This window comes from Camelus bactrianus, chromosome 3 (assembly GCF_048773025.1).
Source record: "Camelus bactrianus isolate YW-2024 breed Bactrian camel chromosome 3, ASM4877302v1, whole genome shotgun sequence".
Classification (NCBI taxonomy): domain Eukaryota; kingdom Metazoa; phylum Chordata; class Mammalia; order Artiodactyla; family Camelidae; genus Camelus; species Camelus bactrianus.
This window is the reverse complement of record NC_133541.1, coordinates 51,048,614-51,065,122: the sequence shown is the minus strand read 5'-3', so window position 1 is coordinate 51,065,122 and position 16,509 is coordinate 51,048,614. Positions and strand designations below refer to the sequence as shown.

Here is a 16,509-nt window from a genome sequence, read left to right as displayed (position 1 = left end):
GACATCCAGGTTTAGGAAGCACAGAGTGTCCCAAACAGGATCACCCAAAGAGGATCACAACAAGACACACTGTGATTAAAATGGCAAAAATTAAAGATAGAGAATCTTAAAAGCATCAAGAGAAAAGCAACTAGTTGCTTCCAAGGGAACTCCCATAAGACAACCAGCTGACTTTTCAGCAGAAGCTCTGCAGGCCAGATATATTAAAAGTGACACGATATATTCAAAGTGATGAAAGATAAAAACCTACAACCAAGAATACTCTACCCAGCAAGACTATCGTTCAGATCTGAAGGAGAGACAGAGTTCTACGGAGAAGCAAAAGCTAAGAGTTCAGCACCACGAAACCAGTTTTATAAGAAATGTTAAAGGGACTCCTCCAAGCAGAAAGGACCACAACTATAAATATGGAAATTACAGAAAGGAAAACCATTGGTAAAGGCAAACATACAGTAAAGGTAGTAGAGGATCAATCACCTAAAAAGTTAGAAGGAAGGTTAAAAACACAAAAGTAATAAAATCATAAGTAGTTAAGGGATACACAAAACAAAAAGATGCAAAATATGAAGTCAAAAACAGTAAACATGAGAGGGGGAGTAAAAATGTAAGGCTGTTAGAATGCATTCCAACTTAAGAGATCACCAACTTAAAATGATCGTGTGTGTGTGTGTGTGTGTGTGTGTGTGTGTGTACAGGTTGGTGTATATGAACCTCATGGTAACTACAAACCCAAAACCTGTAATAATAAATACACACACAAAAAAAGAGAAAAGAACTAAACATAATACTAAAGGTAGTCATCACATCACAAGGGAAAAGAGCACAAGATGAAAGGAGCAAGAAAGAGCTACAAAACAACCAGAAAACAATTAACAAAATGGCAGTAAGCACATACCTATCAATAATTAATGTAAATGTAAACAGACTAAATTCTCCAATCAAAAGACATAGTGGACTCAGCCATTAAAAAAAAGAAATCTTGTTGCAGTTGTGACAACATGGATAAATCCACAACATCGTCTAATATTGTGTTAAATGGAATGTCAGACAGAGAAACAAAAACACCATATGATCTCACTTATATGTGGAATCTAAAAAGCAAAACAAACAAAATGAAACAAAAACAGACACATAAATACAGACTCATAAATACAAACAGGTGGGTGTCAAGAGGGAGGACAGTGTGGGCGGCAGGTAAAATAGATGAAAGGGATTAAGAGGAACAAACCTCCACCAATATAATACATTTGTCATGGGAATGTAATACACAGCATAAGGAACATGATGAATAATATTGTAATAACTCTGTATGGGGACAGATAATTTTCTGTCATGGTGATATCATGGTGACCATTTCACAATGTATACAAATGTCAAATCATTTTTTAGTACTCCTGAAACTAACATAATATTGCATGTTAACTATATTCCAGTAAAAAAAGTCATATTATATGCTGATACTCATTTTTTGAGCCTAAAATGAGATAAATGGGATAAAAATTGACATCAATCTTTGATAAATGAAATTACAGGATCACTACTTATTTTATGCATATCTGTGCTCTAACTTTTTACACTAAGCATTTATTTCTTTCATAAAAATTGCAATAATATCTTTTCAAGAAAAAAATTCAGGGTATGAATGTGAATGTAAAAATAAATTTTTTGTAACATGATGTTTTCATAAGTGATCAAATGAAAGGGCAGAAAAACATGGGAGGAAAACCTCCTCACCTCTGAAAACTGGCAGTGATGGTGGGGATGAACCAACAAAACGTCCATAAGAGAAAGTAGTTATTGTCAGCCTCGGGCCCCCAACTCCCACCACCGAGGCTCCATACGCCTTTGGAACATTTCCCTAGTTATAAAGTTTTTCCCAGATTCTTTTCTAGGCCACTTAAAAAAAGCAAGTGGAGATCACAAAATTAAAGGACACTAACTAGAGGTACAGTCACCATATATTCCTAACCAAAAGTCTAGACCCATGATTTGACAAATAGGATTATACATACAAGGCCAATAAGCAGTATTAAAACTGAGTCTTTCTCTTAACGACGCTGACGACTTGTTGAGCCCCTCCCCCACCCCAATGAAAAGCAGAGGGTGATTCCCTAGGGGAGCCTCCACTTCTCAGCAGAGGAAATGCACTTCCGGAGGGAGGGAGGGAAGGAAGGACGAAAGCCCAGTGCTTATACTCAGTACACAAAAAATGAATTCCCCTGTTCCAACCTGCACCAGAGCGTATGTAAGCAACATAGAGTAACATAAAAGGGCACATTTTCGGAACAGACAATGGATTAAAATAATCACCTACCAGAGTCTTAAGAATAGTCTTGACTGGCAGAAAGTGTCTGGATGTATCGATTAAAATTCCTCTATGAGGAAATCTTGGAGAATCGATAATTTTGGATTCATTGACGGTGAACTATAAAACAAAATAAAATTTTGATTTTTACTATTTTCTCTTGATGTGAGCTCAATAAAGATTATATCTATCTATGCAAGTATTTGATAAATATTAATACAGACCCCCCCCACCCCGAAAAAAAGGGGCAAAATTTACATTTACCAGCTAAGTTAAATACTTAGGGAGAAGAAACATTCAAGAAACAATAGCCAAAAAGTTTACATTTTTCTGTAGCATTATGTCTACCCAACAACGTTAGTAACATAATAATCATACTTACAGCCCCATAAGAATCTTGATAAATTAACTGGCTAAAGGTCTCTAAACCTAGGAAAAGTAAAATTTATAATTTATGGCATCAATTTATAAAATAGAGATAATAAAAATTGTACTGTCCAAACACAGAACCGTAACCAGGAAAGACAAATAAAATTAAATATAATGTTATACATATACCCTCTAACATATTTTCTAAACTTACAGCTCAATTAAAAAAAAAAAATCCCTGCTGCCATCTAATAAAAATGCTTTACTTCATACCCTGGGTTTTCTTTGAATGATAAACACAAAAAATAATAGTGACTCCATAAAACAAAATACTAGTTCCTTAATAAATTTCTAGCATTACCAGAATTTTTATGATAAAATATAGAAGGCACCTAAACTTACCAGAGCGCAAAGAGGCTCAGAAAACACCATGAAACTATAAATAAAGGCCCAACTTACAACTTACAGTGTTTGAGTCATACCTGCAAAGACCATCTCCAGAACTTTTGCTACTCAAGTGGATTGTTCCCTGTATTACAGGCCAATTCCTCTATCTGGCCTTGACTTTATGAAAATTCATCTTTCTAGCTGACAAGTAGATTGCCAGGAGAAATTTACCTAGGAATGCAGGCAGACCTGGTTTCGTGCGCTTCACTTTACTGCACCTCACAGATACTGCATTTTTCACAAATGGAAGGTTTGTGGCAACCCTGCATTGTCAGATGATGATCAACATTTTTTAGCAATAAATTATTTTTAAACTAAGGTATGCGTATTTTTTAAAGATATAATGCTACTGCACACTTAACAGACTACAGCATAGTGTAAACACAACTTTAATACGCAGTGGGAAACTGGAAATTGTGTGTGACTCATTTTACTGCAATAGTCACTTTATTGCAGTGGTCTGGAACTGAACCCACAATATCTCCAAGGTCTGACAGTAGTTCAAAGTCAAATAAAAGAGAAGATGTGACAACATACCACAGAAATATGAAAGGTCATAAGAGACTACTATGACCAATTATATGCCAACAAATTTGACAACTTAGAAGAAATGGTAAATTCCTAGAGAGAGAAAACCTATCAAGTCTGAATCATGAAGAAACAGAAGATCTGAGCAGACTGCTTACTAATAATGAGATTGTATCAGTAATCAAAAACCTTGCAACAAACAAATGTCCAGGACCAGAAGGCTTCACTGGTCAACTATACAAAACATTTAAAAAAGAATTCTACGAAATAGTCTCAAACTCTTCCACAAAATAGAAGAGGGAACACTTCCAAACTCACTTTATGAGGTCAGCATTGCTATGATACCAAAACCAGACAAAGAAACCACAAGAAAAGAAAATTATAGGCCAATATCCTATATTGTAGAAATCCTCAATGAAATATTAGTAAACTAAATTCAACAATACATTAAAATGATCATAAAACATAATCAAGTGGGATTTATTCAGGGATGCAAGGATGATTCAATATCTGCAAATGATATACCATATTAACAAAATGAGGGATAAAATCATATAATCATAGATGCAGAAAAAGTGTGTGACAAAATTCAATATCCATTTATGATGAAAACTCTGAACAAAGTAGGTAGAGAGGGAACGTACATCAACATGATAAAAGCCATATACGACAAGCCCATGGTTAATATACTCAATGGTGAAAAGCTGAAAGCTTTTCCTCTAAGACCGGGAACAAGAAAACAATGCCCACTCTTGCGACTTTTATTAAACATAGTACCAGAAGTCCTGGTCAGAACAATTAGGCAAGAAAAAGAAACAAAAGGCATCCAAATCAGAAAGGACATAAAACTGTCACTGTTTGCAGATGACATGATACTATGTAAAAAAACCCTAAGGACCTTCACCAAAAACCTGTTAGAACTAATCAACAAATTCAGTAAAGTTGCAGGATGCAAAATCAGTATCAAAAGTCTGTTGCATGTCTATACAATAACAAACTAGCAGAAAGAGAAATTAAGAAAACAATCCTATTTACAGTTATATCAAAAAGAATAAAATGCCTAGAATAAATTTGAGAATTTGAAAGACCTCTACACTAAACACTTTAAGACACTAATGAACAATACTTAAAAAGATATAAATAAATGGAAAGATATTCTGTGCTCATGAATTGGAAAAATTAATATTGTTAACGTATCCATACTACCCAAAGCCATCTACAGATTCAGTGCAATTCCTATCAAAATTCCAAAGGCATTTTTCACACAAATAAAAAATTCTAAAATCTGTATAGAACCACAAAAGACCCTAAACAGTCAAAGCAATCTTAAGAAGAACAAAGATGGAGGTATCATGCTCCATAATTTGAAGTTATATTACAAAGCTATAACATCAAAACAGTATGGTATTAACATAACAACAAGCACAAAGATCAATGGGACAGAATAAAGGGCCCAGAAATACACTCATGCATATATAGTCAATTAATTTACAACACAGGAGCCAAGGATATACAATGGGGAAAGGACAGTCTCTCTAATAAATAGTGCTAGGGAAATGGACAGCCACATGCAAAACAATGAAACTAGACCGCTGTCTAACACCATACACAAAAAATTACTGGAAATGGCTTATAGACTTGAACCTAAAACATGGATTATAGACAAGCTTCTGGGAGAAAACATAGGTTGTAAACTCTGACAGTCTTGACAAAATTTTTTGGATGTGACACCAAAAGTAAAGGCAACAAAAGCAAAAATAAACAAGTGGGACAACACCAAACTAAAATGCTTCTGTACAGCAAAGGAAATCATCAACAAAATGAAAAGGCAACATACCAAATGGGAGAAAATATTTGCAAATCATGTATTTGTTAAGAGGTTAATATATAAAGAACTCTAACTCAATAGCAAAAAACCCCTCAAACAATCCAATTTAAAAATGGGCAGAGGATCTGAACAGACATTTTTTTTTTTCCAAAGAAGACATAGAGTGGCCAATAGGTAAATGAAAAAGGTACTCATCACCAGGAAAATGCACATCAAAACCACAATGAACTATCACCTCACATATGTTAGAATGGCCATTCTCAAAAAGACAAGACACATCAAGTGTTCGCGAGGATGTGGAGTAAAAGAAACCCTCATGCACTGTTGGTAGGAATGTATATTGATTCAGTCACTATGGAAAACAGGATAGAGGTTCCTCAAAAAATTAAAAGTAGAACTAGCAGAAATCCAGCAACTGCACTTGTGGGTATTTATCTAAAGGAAACAAAAACACTAATCCCCAAAACATATGCACCCCCATGTTTACTGCAGCATTATTTACAGTAGCCAAGACATGGAAACAAACTGTCCATCAATGGATGAATGAATAAAGATGTATATATATATGTATATACAATGGGATGCTACTCAGCCATAAAAAATAAGGAACTCTTGCCATTTGCGACAACATGGATGAAACTTGAGGGCATTATGCTGAATGAAGTAAGTCAGACAGAGAAAGACAAAGACCGTATGATCTTACTTAGATGTGGAATCTTAAACACCAAGCTCATAAATATAAACCGACTGGTGGTTACTAGAGGTGGGCGGTTGGCAAAATGGGTGAAGGGGGTCAAAAAGTACAATCTTCTACTTATAGAACAAGTAGTCCTAGGGATGTAAGGTACAGCGTGATGACTATAGTTAATAATACTGTTGCCTATTTGTAAGTTGCTAACAGTAAACCTTAAACGTTCTCATATGAAAAAAAATTTTTTGTAACTGTGTGTGGTGACAGATGTTAACTAAGCTTACTGTGGTGATCATTTCACAACATATACAACTATCAAATCATTATGTTGTATACCCGAAACCAATATAATGTTATGTCGAGTTTGCCTTTAAAAAAAAAAGACAGGAAATAGGAAAGCAAAAAAGTTCATTTCTACTATGCCTCTCTTCCACCCCCAAATACAGGCCCTTGCCAGGAAGAATTAACTTGGGAATTTTCTGTTAAGCAGCACTACACTCAATTATCATCTAGAGCGTGTTACTTTCTAAGTCTGACGGTAAGCAGAAAATAAAGACTTCTCGGACTAGCTGCACACAATGCCCTCTCAAAAGTTCTGTTATTTTGATGCGGATCAAGGCAAACACCAAAAAAGCTCTGTTTTCCCTAACAGACCCCAGACAAGACAGGCAGATGAGGCTGATAAAAGCTTAAAGCCACATAACATAATATACAAATGACCTAGATGAAAATGATTGCAGTTACATTTGCGGTAAATATCTACAGATATTTTCATGTTATATTTTGAAATGAGATCATAATTATATCTAATTAATAATTAGATCATTATTATGACTATAAAACATACAGCATTAACAATGATTATTTTAGTCTAGATAATACTCAACCTGAGTCAAATCCAGAGCCATCCTTATTTTTATTACTATAACTTTGACTGGCTAACTCACATTAAAGAAAATTATTCCTCTCCTTTTTTAAAAGCTGTACTAATCTGGAAGTCAGTACAATAGTATCTTATCCACTTAAAAGAGGTAAAAGCAGGTTTGAACACAAAAGTAAATGTCCCAATGCCCAAACTGTGAAGTTCAGACTGAAATTCACAGGAAAATCTTTTAAGGTCCTTTCTCCCCACTGCCTTCAACCACTCTAAAAAGTATGTTTTTATCTTTCCAAACTGTTTCTGTAAACTTCTTATATTTCTAAATCCATATGAATTTTAAATGGGGGAAAGGTTCTCTTCTTTTCTTTGCCATCAGGGTGTGTGTGGTTGACTCTGTTCCTCACCTTGTCATCTCACAAGACCCCCAGGAACAAGTGATTCCTGGCCAAGAAATAGAAGTAGAACTGTCCCATTTCCCAATGGATTCAGATGAAAATGGGATAAAATCAGGTCCAACTCCACGCTGAGATGAGGACTCTCACATCAGATGGCACGCGTAATTATGCTGTTTCAAGGTCACTAGCATCTTAGCACACCCAGGGGACAACATCACCACAATACAGACAGCTGGACATGTTTTATTGGGAAAATGATTTTTCTCTTTTTTTCATGTGGCGGCACTAATAGGCTGGTTCAGAAATAAATATGTGAGAACTTTTGTTTTAATAAACAAAGTGTGGGAAGGGAGATGTTTGCTACTGAAGGCAGCAAGAAGTGATAATGAAACAAAATTCCCTAATCAGAGTAGGCTGGGGCCATTTATAACTCTACAAACAGTACATTATACAGCAGTATGAATGTAATAACCTTTAAGTACTTTTAGAAGGTCAAATGCTCTTTCTCCCATGCTCTAAGTGGTACATACCTAATGGAAATTGTTTTGCAAATACCCAGCAAATCATCCTACAAAGGGTCCCAGGAAGCACAGTTTTGCTGTGCTTGATTTCCCAAAGCAGCAACTGAAAGTATTTCTTTACTAGAAAATAACAATGAAACCACATATAGAACTTACCTCGTAATACTCCCCAAACTTTGTTGGCCTCCAGCAAAGCCACTGGTCCTTTCACCTGTAAAGTATCTGTATTAAAAACAAAAAAAAAAGTTTCTTGTACAGTGACAGATGATGACTAGACCGATCATGGTGATCATTTTGAAACGTACAAATATATCAAATCACTATGTTGTGTAAGAGGAACTAACATGGTGTTGTAGGTCAATTATACTTCAAAAACAAACAAACGAACTCATAGAAAAAGAGATCAGATTTGTGGTTACCGTACAGGAGGTCAGAGGAAGGGGAACTGGATGAAGGCAGTCAAAATGTACAAACTTCCAGTTATAAGATAATTAAGTACTAGGGATGTAATGAACATGATAAATATAACTAACACTGCTGTACATTACATATGAAAGTTGTTAAGAGTTAATCCTGAGTTCTCAACACATCTCTATATGAGATGATAGATATTCACTAAAGTTACTGTGCTCATCATTTCATGATGAAAGTAAGCCAAAGCATTGTGCTGTACACCTTAAACTCCTAGAGTGCTGTATGTCAATTATATCTCATAAAACTGAAAGAAAAAAAAGGTTTGTTAATCCCTCAGGGACACACATTTCCTCAACATATAATTGGTATTTCCGGATCAATCTTTTCTCCTGAGCTCAAGACCTGTTTCTCCATCTGCCTCCCATACATCCTGGGTTCCTTTAACTCTACATGCCCCAGACAGAACTCTCCCCGTCTCGTACTCCACCCACTTCACCAGGCGGACTCCGGGCTCCCCACCTCCGCACCACACTCCAGCAGGTTGAGTTGCTCAAGTCAGGAACGTGGGTGTCATCACCACGATTCCTCATTTTCCCCTGCAGGAGAGTTATTCTCCCCAGCTACCCCTCAACAGAGTAGGGTCCTACTTAGGCGAAGAATTTAAGTCAAAAGTGCAGACTTCTCAGTGCCTGTAATTTCTTGGTGACGCCTCTGGTCCCACTCAATCTTCCACTCCCTCTATGGCCAGAGAGTACTTTCTCCTCTACCCCTTCTCTTCCTGGGCTCCCCTTCTTGCCCTGTACCTCCCTTCCCCCAATATCATCCTAGATCTGCCTTCAGACACACTTCCTAAGTCACTTGAGCTTAATCTGGCTTTGTCCCCCTCAATAATAAGTTCATGCCCATCTGGAATGAGGATCCAGTTGGCTGCTTCTGGGCAAAGGGGAGCTAGTCTTTCAATCCTTGAAATCATACTCTGCCCAAGGTTGCTCCAGGAGTCATTTTTAGTTTTCAGAGGGGTTTGGAGTGAAGTCAGTCACAGACAAAGTACCAGGAAGAACAGAGACTGAAAGCTAAAGGGTGCGACAGATGCAGACTTTGCCACGGGGAAGACACCCGAGGGCTGCAGGTTAATGATTTAATGTATCTGGGGCTGCATCACCACCCCCACCACCACTACCCAGGCGGTCACATGACAGTTGGCCACAAGTGGGGAAAACAGTTCTATCAACAGCCAATAACCCGGTGACAGTCTTCTGACAAGGCAGCCTTTCCATCAGAAGGACATAGTCATGAGTTAGCTGAAGGCCAGGCTAAAAGTGGTATTCCTTTTATGACTGCAACCTAATCATGATTCCTCTCCATCTATACCAAATTCTTAGTTAGCTACCTGGATAGAGCTCACGTTCCATTGGTCACTGACAGAAAAACTTTTTTTTTTTTTTTTTTTGCCACATTATAGTTTTGAGATCTCCCAGAAACGGTTAACACAAAGAGTTATCTAAAAGTATTAACATATGTATTGTACATCTATCAAAATCCATCAAATTGCACATTTGAAGTATGTGTAGTTTACTGTACAGGAACCACACCACAATAAAGGTGTTAAAAAAAATAAATAGAACGTAAAATAGTCACTAAAAAAAAAAAAAAATTTAAAAATAAAAACATTACTATGTGGCAGGTACCGGATGCCAGTTACTGTCCAATTGCTGAGGCTGGCTGGTATCGCAAAGGGTTCTGATTCAGCTCAACGCCAAATCCGGAGATAAAGCACGCAGGAGGAGGCTGTTTTCTAAACGTATGGACACGTAAGCTCTTGAATGTCAATTTTTATTTCAAAGCCAAATTCTTAGTGTCAACGATGGTCACCTCCCTGATGTGGGATAGGAGGCATCTTTTTTTCAGTTACTCTTTCTGTACTGTTTTTAAGGGCAAACATACAAATAACATTAATATATTCCTCTTTTTAAAATAGTACAAAATTATAGATAAAGCGAAGATCCCCTTTGAGATATCCACTTAACTCCCCCTCCTTTCCTCTGAGGAAGCATCAGGCCTTTTCCCAGGTACCTGTATGCACACGTGTAAGAAGGATGTATTGCTTCACACGCACCCTCTTGTGTATATGCTGGTATGTAAGGGGTATCCTTGTGTACACAGTATTATACAACTCCCTTTGTCCCAGTCAGCAATTTATCTTGTCAAACTCCCCATGTCATTTCTTTGTAAGTCCAATTCTTTATTCTTATCTGTTGTACAGTCTTCTTTAGTGTGGACTGAAAAGATATATTCTTCCAGTGATGGACATTCAGTTTAGCTTACAATTCTTCACCGTTGCAGGCAAACTGCATGGAGCATCCTTGCTATATGTAATTATTTCTCTACAGTAGAAATCAGTCTACTTCTGGCTCTGCAGATATATATACTTTTATTTTTAATTGCTGATGCTAAAACACTTGTCACTTCCTCCAGGATTTCCTCATAACGTGAGACCACAGTTGATATCTTGTTCTTTCCGTGTGTGTGTGTTATTTTTGTTATCATCATCAATACTAGTTTAAAACTTAAAACTAGTTTATCCTTCAGCCAGAAAATTTCACCATCATCTTGTCTCAAGAAGCTTCCCTTTCAGAATAAAGAGTTTGCAAAGCTGAAGGGAAGATAGGCTGTAACCTCTCCAGCCTCAACACATTTCAATTTTTTTTTCATTTACAATATGTCGTCTTGCCAGTCAGCAGAGATTCCTTAGTAGTCAAATGACCATTTCTATCTCACTTCAGATTGCAAAACCTAACTCATACAGTATCTGAGTGCTGACGTCAAATGAAATCACATGACTAATGTTGGCAAATTATCCTGTTTCTAACAGCTACAGAGTTGAAGAAAAATGAAGTTACTTTTCAAAGAGATGTATTAAGAAATCTCATGTATATCAAGAGGATGAAGAGATGTACTTCACTCTGTGAGGCAGTCTGAGTCACTCTTTTCTGTAAGATACTCAGTTTCCTTTCCATTTTTACACCCAACTCACCCGTCTACTCTCTGTACTCATCTTACATCACCCATGTCCCCATACTGCTCTGATTCCGTGGTACAATCCCACACTACTCCCAGTCAGCACGCCCTGAAAAGGCCTGCTTATTTGTTTATTCCTTCTAAAACGACTTGGGAAAAAGCCTTAGAGAATAATGTTTTAGGTAACAACAACAACAAAAAAAATCATGTAGCTAAATGTTGATTATACTGTCAAATCAATATAAATAAAAATGAAATAAAAACATAATACAACAGAAATGTAAATGAAAATGTAAAGCTTCACCCCTCCCAGTTCTGTATTGTGTCAAATTAATTCTAAATAGAGATCATGGCTATAAACACAGACATCAAAATAAATAACCTAGATATCCCAAAATAAAGGATTAGTCATGTAAGTCATGACACATCTGAATAGTTGGTAGAACATTATTCAGCTATTAAAAATGTCATAGAAAAACATTTAGTGCAGTACATGTTTATAATGCACTGTTATGTAAAAAAGAATATCAAAACCACAGGTACATGATTACCCCATTTTCATGCCACTGTTCATCATATGTTTCATTCAAAATATTTAAATGTATCACTCTGCCAAAATAATCTGAAATAAAAGTGGTGAACTCTGAGTGTGGGGGTTATGAGTCATTCATTTCCTCCTCTTTACCAACTGTACTTAAAGATTTCCTACAATGATTATGTATTTAATTACAAATTTTTCAAACAAGAATTATAAAGTCAAGAGCTCACAATGGTTCACGGCATGGAGCTGGCTTCTGACACTCAAGTCTGAACAGGCAGTTATGACTACAACATAGTTAGGACGCAGGTACTCACAGGACTCATCCGAAGAGATATTGGGGAAATTATCACACTCTGGGTCCTGGGTAACTGAGACAAGAAGTTTCTGCAAATCCATTTCACTATGGGGTTTAGCAGGGCCATGACGCCACTTGTTGAAACCAAAAATATAGTCATAATACCTGTGTGAGAGATAAATTCAAACCAATTTTTAAAGCATTGTAGCCAAGTTTTAAATACACATGTGGTGGTGGACATTGCTGTTGACTCCTCAAATCCAGGCTACCCCATTTTAGTCCCACCAGAGGCTCTCACCCCAGCTGCACATTAGAATCACCTGGGGAGCTTTTTGCAACTACATCCTGACTCCAGACCTTCAGAACCGGAATCCTGAGCGTGTGAACCAGGCACAAGCATTTTAAAAGTCTCCTGGCCACACTCCCCCAGTGACCCCGATGATGTTCTCATTAAGAACCAGTACAAACCAATCATCCCACGTGTGCAAGCCAATTTTGACCAGTGATGGGGCAGGAGTGAAAGGAGGATGGTAGAAAATCTCCTAAGTGATCCACAAGAAGAAAACTTTCTTTGTATGTGATACCTGGGCCAGCCGCAGCCACATCAAAGAAGGCAGAGGAGAGACGGAAGGAATACAGATTCCCTAATCATACTGTTGAGCCACTTAGCCAGCTAGCCCTGAAATCCTCCCTGCTCGTGGGCTTCCTAATATGTGAGATAAGAGGTTTTCTTAGTGCTCAAGCCAGATTGAGTCAGGGTGCCTGTACCCTCCAACAAAACTATTCTAGCTAATACATAAACTCCCCTAAGGTCAGCACACCGCAGTTCTCCCTAGGGCCTTAACATTTTACCATCTACCAGTACCCAAATATCAAAGAAGATATTAAATAAACATTTGAAGGTGTTAAAAGATAAAAGATCAGACAGTCTTCTAAGCAACTGTTTAAATGATATTCAATAGATTCTGATAAGCCAGAAGGTTGGTATGGTACTTCTCTTTAAGAGTGTCTTGTATTTTTCCAGGGAAGAAGTTGGGAAATTCTGATGAATCTGAAAGTGTATGGAAGTTAATCAGCAAGACAATGGAATGGGTGAAGGTGGCGAGGGCCTTTCTCATAGGAAAACCTCAACAGACTCAAAAGGAAATTAAGATCACTGAACTTAAGTTCACTGATACTTAAAACGGTTAACATGGTAATCTTATATATATTTTACCACAATTAAAAAAAATTTTCAGGAGGAGGGAAATAGCTCAGGGGCAGAGAGCAAAGCTTAGCATGCATGAGGTCCTGGGTTCAATCCCCAGTGACTCCATTAAAAAAATTTTTTTTAAATTTTTTTCTTTATGGAAATTAAAGCTGCCAGCAGCTTTGAGACTTGAGTTAGGTGCTGGCTTGTCTCAAATAAGGAAAATCCTGGCCCTGGATATTAAAACTCTCTATTAGAAAACTCAGAGGGTTCTGAGGCAGTGGGGTCCAAGGTATCTGGGTTCATTCAGCTTTTCAGGAACCAAGGGAACAAAGCTATTCATTCATTTAAAAAAACGAGTAACTAGCATATGACAGATCTTGTCCTAGAAGCTCACGAAGCAGCCATGTACCAAACAGACAGATCTCTCTGCCTGCAAAATGCATACTGTTTCAAAGCACGGTTTGAGACAGAAGTTGGGCTCTTCAGAGATAGGAGCCATGAGATTTGAAACAAACTGAGGCCCAAGGTATGCATGTTCCCCAAGGTCTAGAGCTTTTGGAATATCTCCATCATTCCTCAATATTTCCAACCCTATCATGCTCTGACTCTGAAATAGATGCTGCCCCTCCTGAGTTCCTAGAATGCTCACCTGAATGCTTTGAAGTCTTAGCCACAACGGCTGTTTCATCATCTGCTTCCTAACAATGCAGGGTGTAATTAGCAGCTGCTTCACATGCAGGGCACAGGTTAGTTAAGCAATGTCTTTAGATAATGACCTGCACCTCCTTGAAACGCCAAGCCTTGTTTTTCAACCATGGCACAGCTGATTCAAGTTCTAGTTATCTAACCCTTGCTAACTCATGTCATCTATGCTTTCCGGCCATATTCCTATCACTGCAGCTTACTGAGAGTCCTTGTTTTATTAGCAGCATGGCACGGAAGGAAAATCCAGTTTTACAAACAGAGTTCTGAAGCAAATACAGTGTGTCTTTTTAAAAAAGATTTCCTAGTCGTGATCATACATGAGAGAGCCTTCAGGTACTTTTTTTCCCCTCTCAATATCCCAAGACAACCAACCACCTTGGCTTTAATTCTTCACCTAGACTCTAGCCATTCTGACCTGTTAGCAGACTTGACACCAAAGGCTCATCAGTGTGTGCACCTAAAAGGAGGGTAAACAATGCCAGTTTAGTTGTACAAAAACTGAAGGAGAAGAAACCATCTCTGCCATCAACATCTTGAGTCTCTTCAGCTCCAGGCCTATCTAGGACCAGCAGATGTTACTAAACTAGTTTTGCATTTTTCGACCAGCTCTCTGGCGTCCTGCAAGCACAATTAAGCTATAATGCCTAGTACTAGGAACAGAGAGAAAAATTTGAGGGAGGAAAGGGGCAATAAGGTCAGCACCAAATTACAACCCTTCAGGGCACTACATACCCTCAGGACAGTCCCACTTACACAGGCCTCAGAGTGAGGGAACAGTGTGTGGCATGCTAAAACATCTCCCCAAGGGCAAGTTGCTTTGCATACGGTGGAGCTAGCAAAGCTAGGCCATGGCACAACACTGTACATCAACTAAACTTCAATTAAAAAGAGGTGGGGGGAGGGTATAGCTCAGTGGTAGAGTGTGCATTTAGCATGCAGGAGGTCCTAGGTTCAATCCCCAGTACCCCCATTAAAAGTAAATAAACCCAGTTACCCCCTGCTCCCCCCAAAAAGCTAGCGCTGTGGACTGCCTCCCCAACCACACAATTCATCCTGTGGCCAAAGGGGTGACAAACACGAGGGCTATGGAAATGAGATGCTATAGAAGGAAACAGGAAGCTGGGAGAGCAAGCACAGGACTGGTGCTGGGAAACAAAAAAAGCAGCGGATACTGCAGCAGAGAGACCGTATCAAAGTAGCTAGGTGAAAATATCCAACATTTTGCACAGATTTTTGGAAGGGAAGGAGAGTTTCCGGCAGTGCTCCATCCTAGAGACTTTCTGCCATCTGAATTGTTACCAGATTGGGGGAGGGGCTGAGATGCCTTATAAAGGAGAAGCAACTTTGAGGAACCCCTGCTCCCCAAGCTTTAAGCACTCATCTTCCTCCTAGAACTCTCTTCCAATAAACTACCCTTTCCCTCCTTCCCCTCCATCCAGCCCATTCTACCCGCGAACGCGGCCAGACTCTGAGCAACCTACTCCTACTCAGTACCCCGCACGCAAACCAGGGTTCCAGAGCACCCAGGAAATGCCTTAGGAGGCAGGGGTAAGGGGATTCAGTCCGTAATGGTTCGAGCCGGCTCTGCCATCTTCTAGACATGTGACTTTTGTCGGGTCACTGGCCGGCTCGGAGGCTGTTTCCTCATCTGTCAAATGGGGATAGGAGGGTGGCAGGATGGCTGTGTGGGTGGTTAGAGTCGCAAAGGCGTTCCTCTCCTCGACCCCCGCGCCAGCACAGCGACCCAGGGTGGTCCGCTCCTTCCCGCCCCGGGGAGCCCCTCCCCGCCGCCCGGCCGCCCGGCCGCCGCCCGCTCACCGCTGAAACGCTGACTGCAGAAGCGTGCAGGAGGGGCCGGCCTTGGAAGCCGGGCTGTGGTCGATGAAGAAGCGGTCAGGAGAGACGTGCAGCAGGCGTGGGGTCATCTGCACGGAGCCAGGCATGGGCCAGAGGCCCAGGTTCCGCGCGGCGAAGGCGCGTGAGGCCAGCACCGCCAGAAGCCCGAGCAGCCTCGGCCACCCCAGCCGGCGTTGCTCCATGGCTGTTTGGCTTCTCTCGGCCTGGTCAGCTGTGTACGCCCGAGCCGCCGCCCGAGCACCTGACCTCTGCTTATCCGCGGCGGAGCCGTACGCAACCCAGAGTCACTGAGTCAGCTGATGGTGCTTTCCGCCCCGGCCCCGCCTCCAGGAGGGCGGGACCGCCCCGGGCACCGCCCCGCCTCAGCTCCGCCCCCAGGCCGGCGGCACCTAGCCCGGGACCACTGCCAACTCCAGGCGGCGATCCTCAGCCCGCCCAACCCGGACTCTTCCAGGAGCAGAGCGGCACGCTGACCATGCTCCTGCTTGCAGCTCGGGTGCTCCTTCGAGCCCTTGGCCTCAGT

General features: G+C 39.8%; 1 protein-coding gene and 1 long non-coding RNA gene across 2 annotated transcripts in view; one reads left to right on the top strand and one right to left on the bottom strand.

Moving 5' to 3' along the window:
- Nucleotides 1–16,295, bottom strand: part of HEXB (hexosaminidase subunit beta) — a 30,384-nt gene extending 14,089 nt beyond the window's left edge. The window contains exons 1-5 of the mRNA XM_074359812.1: nucleotides 15,948–16,295; nucleotides 12,252–12,397; nucleotides 8,121–8,186; nucleotides 2,688–2,734; nucleotides 2,315–2,425 (exon numbers count right to left, since the gene is read on the bottom strand). Of these exons, the coding sequence (XP_074215913.1) occupies nucleotides 2,315–2,425; nucleotides 2,688–2,734; nucleotides 8,121–8,186; nucleotides 12,252–12,397; nucleotides 15,948–16,168 (591 nt within the window). The 5' untranslated portion in view covers nucleotides 16,169–16,295. The remainder of the gene's footprint in view (nucleotides 1–2,314; nucleotides 2,426–2,687; nucleotides 2,735–8,120; nucleotides 8,187–12,251; nucleotides 12,398–15,947) is intronic.
- On the top strand, nucleotides 6,615–11,373 carry LOC141576436 (uncharacterized). Its single transcript, XR_012504847.1, has 3 exons — nucleotides 6,615–6,706; nucleotides 10,063–10,179; nucleotides 11,251–11,373. It is a non-coding gene; the product is annotated as an uncharacterized LOC141576436 (long non-coding RNA).
- Nucleotides 16,296–16,509: the final 214 nt, after the last annotated feature.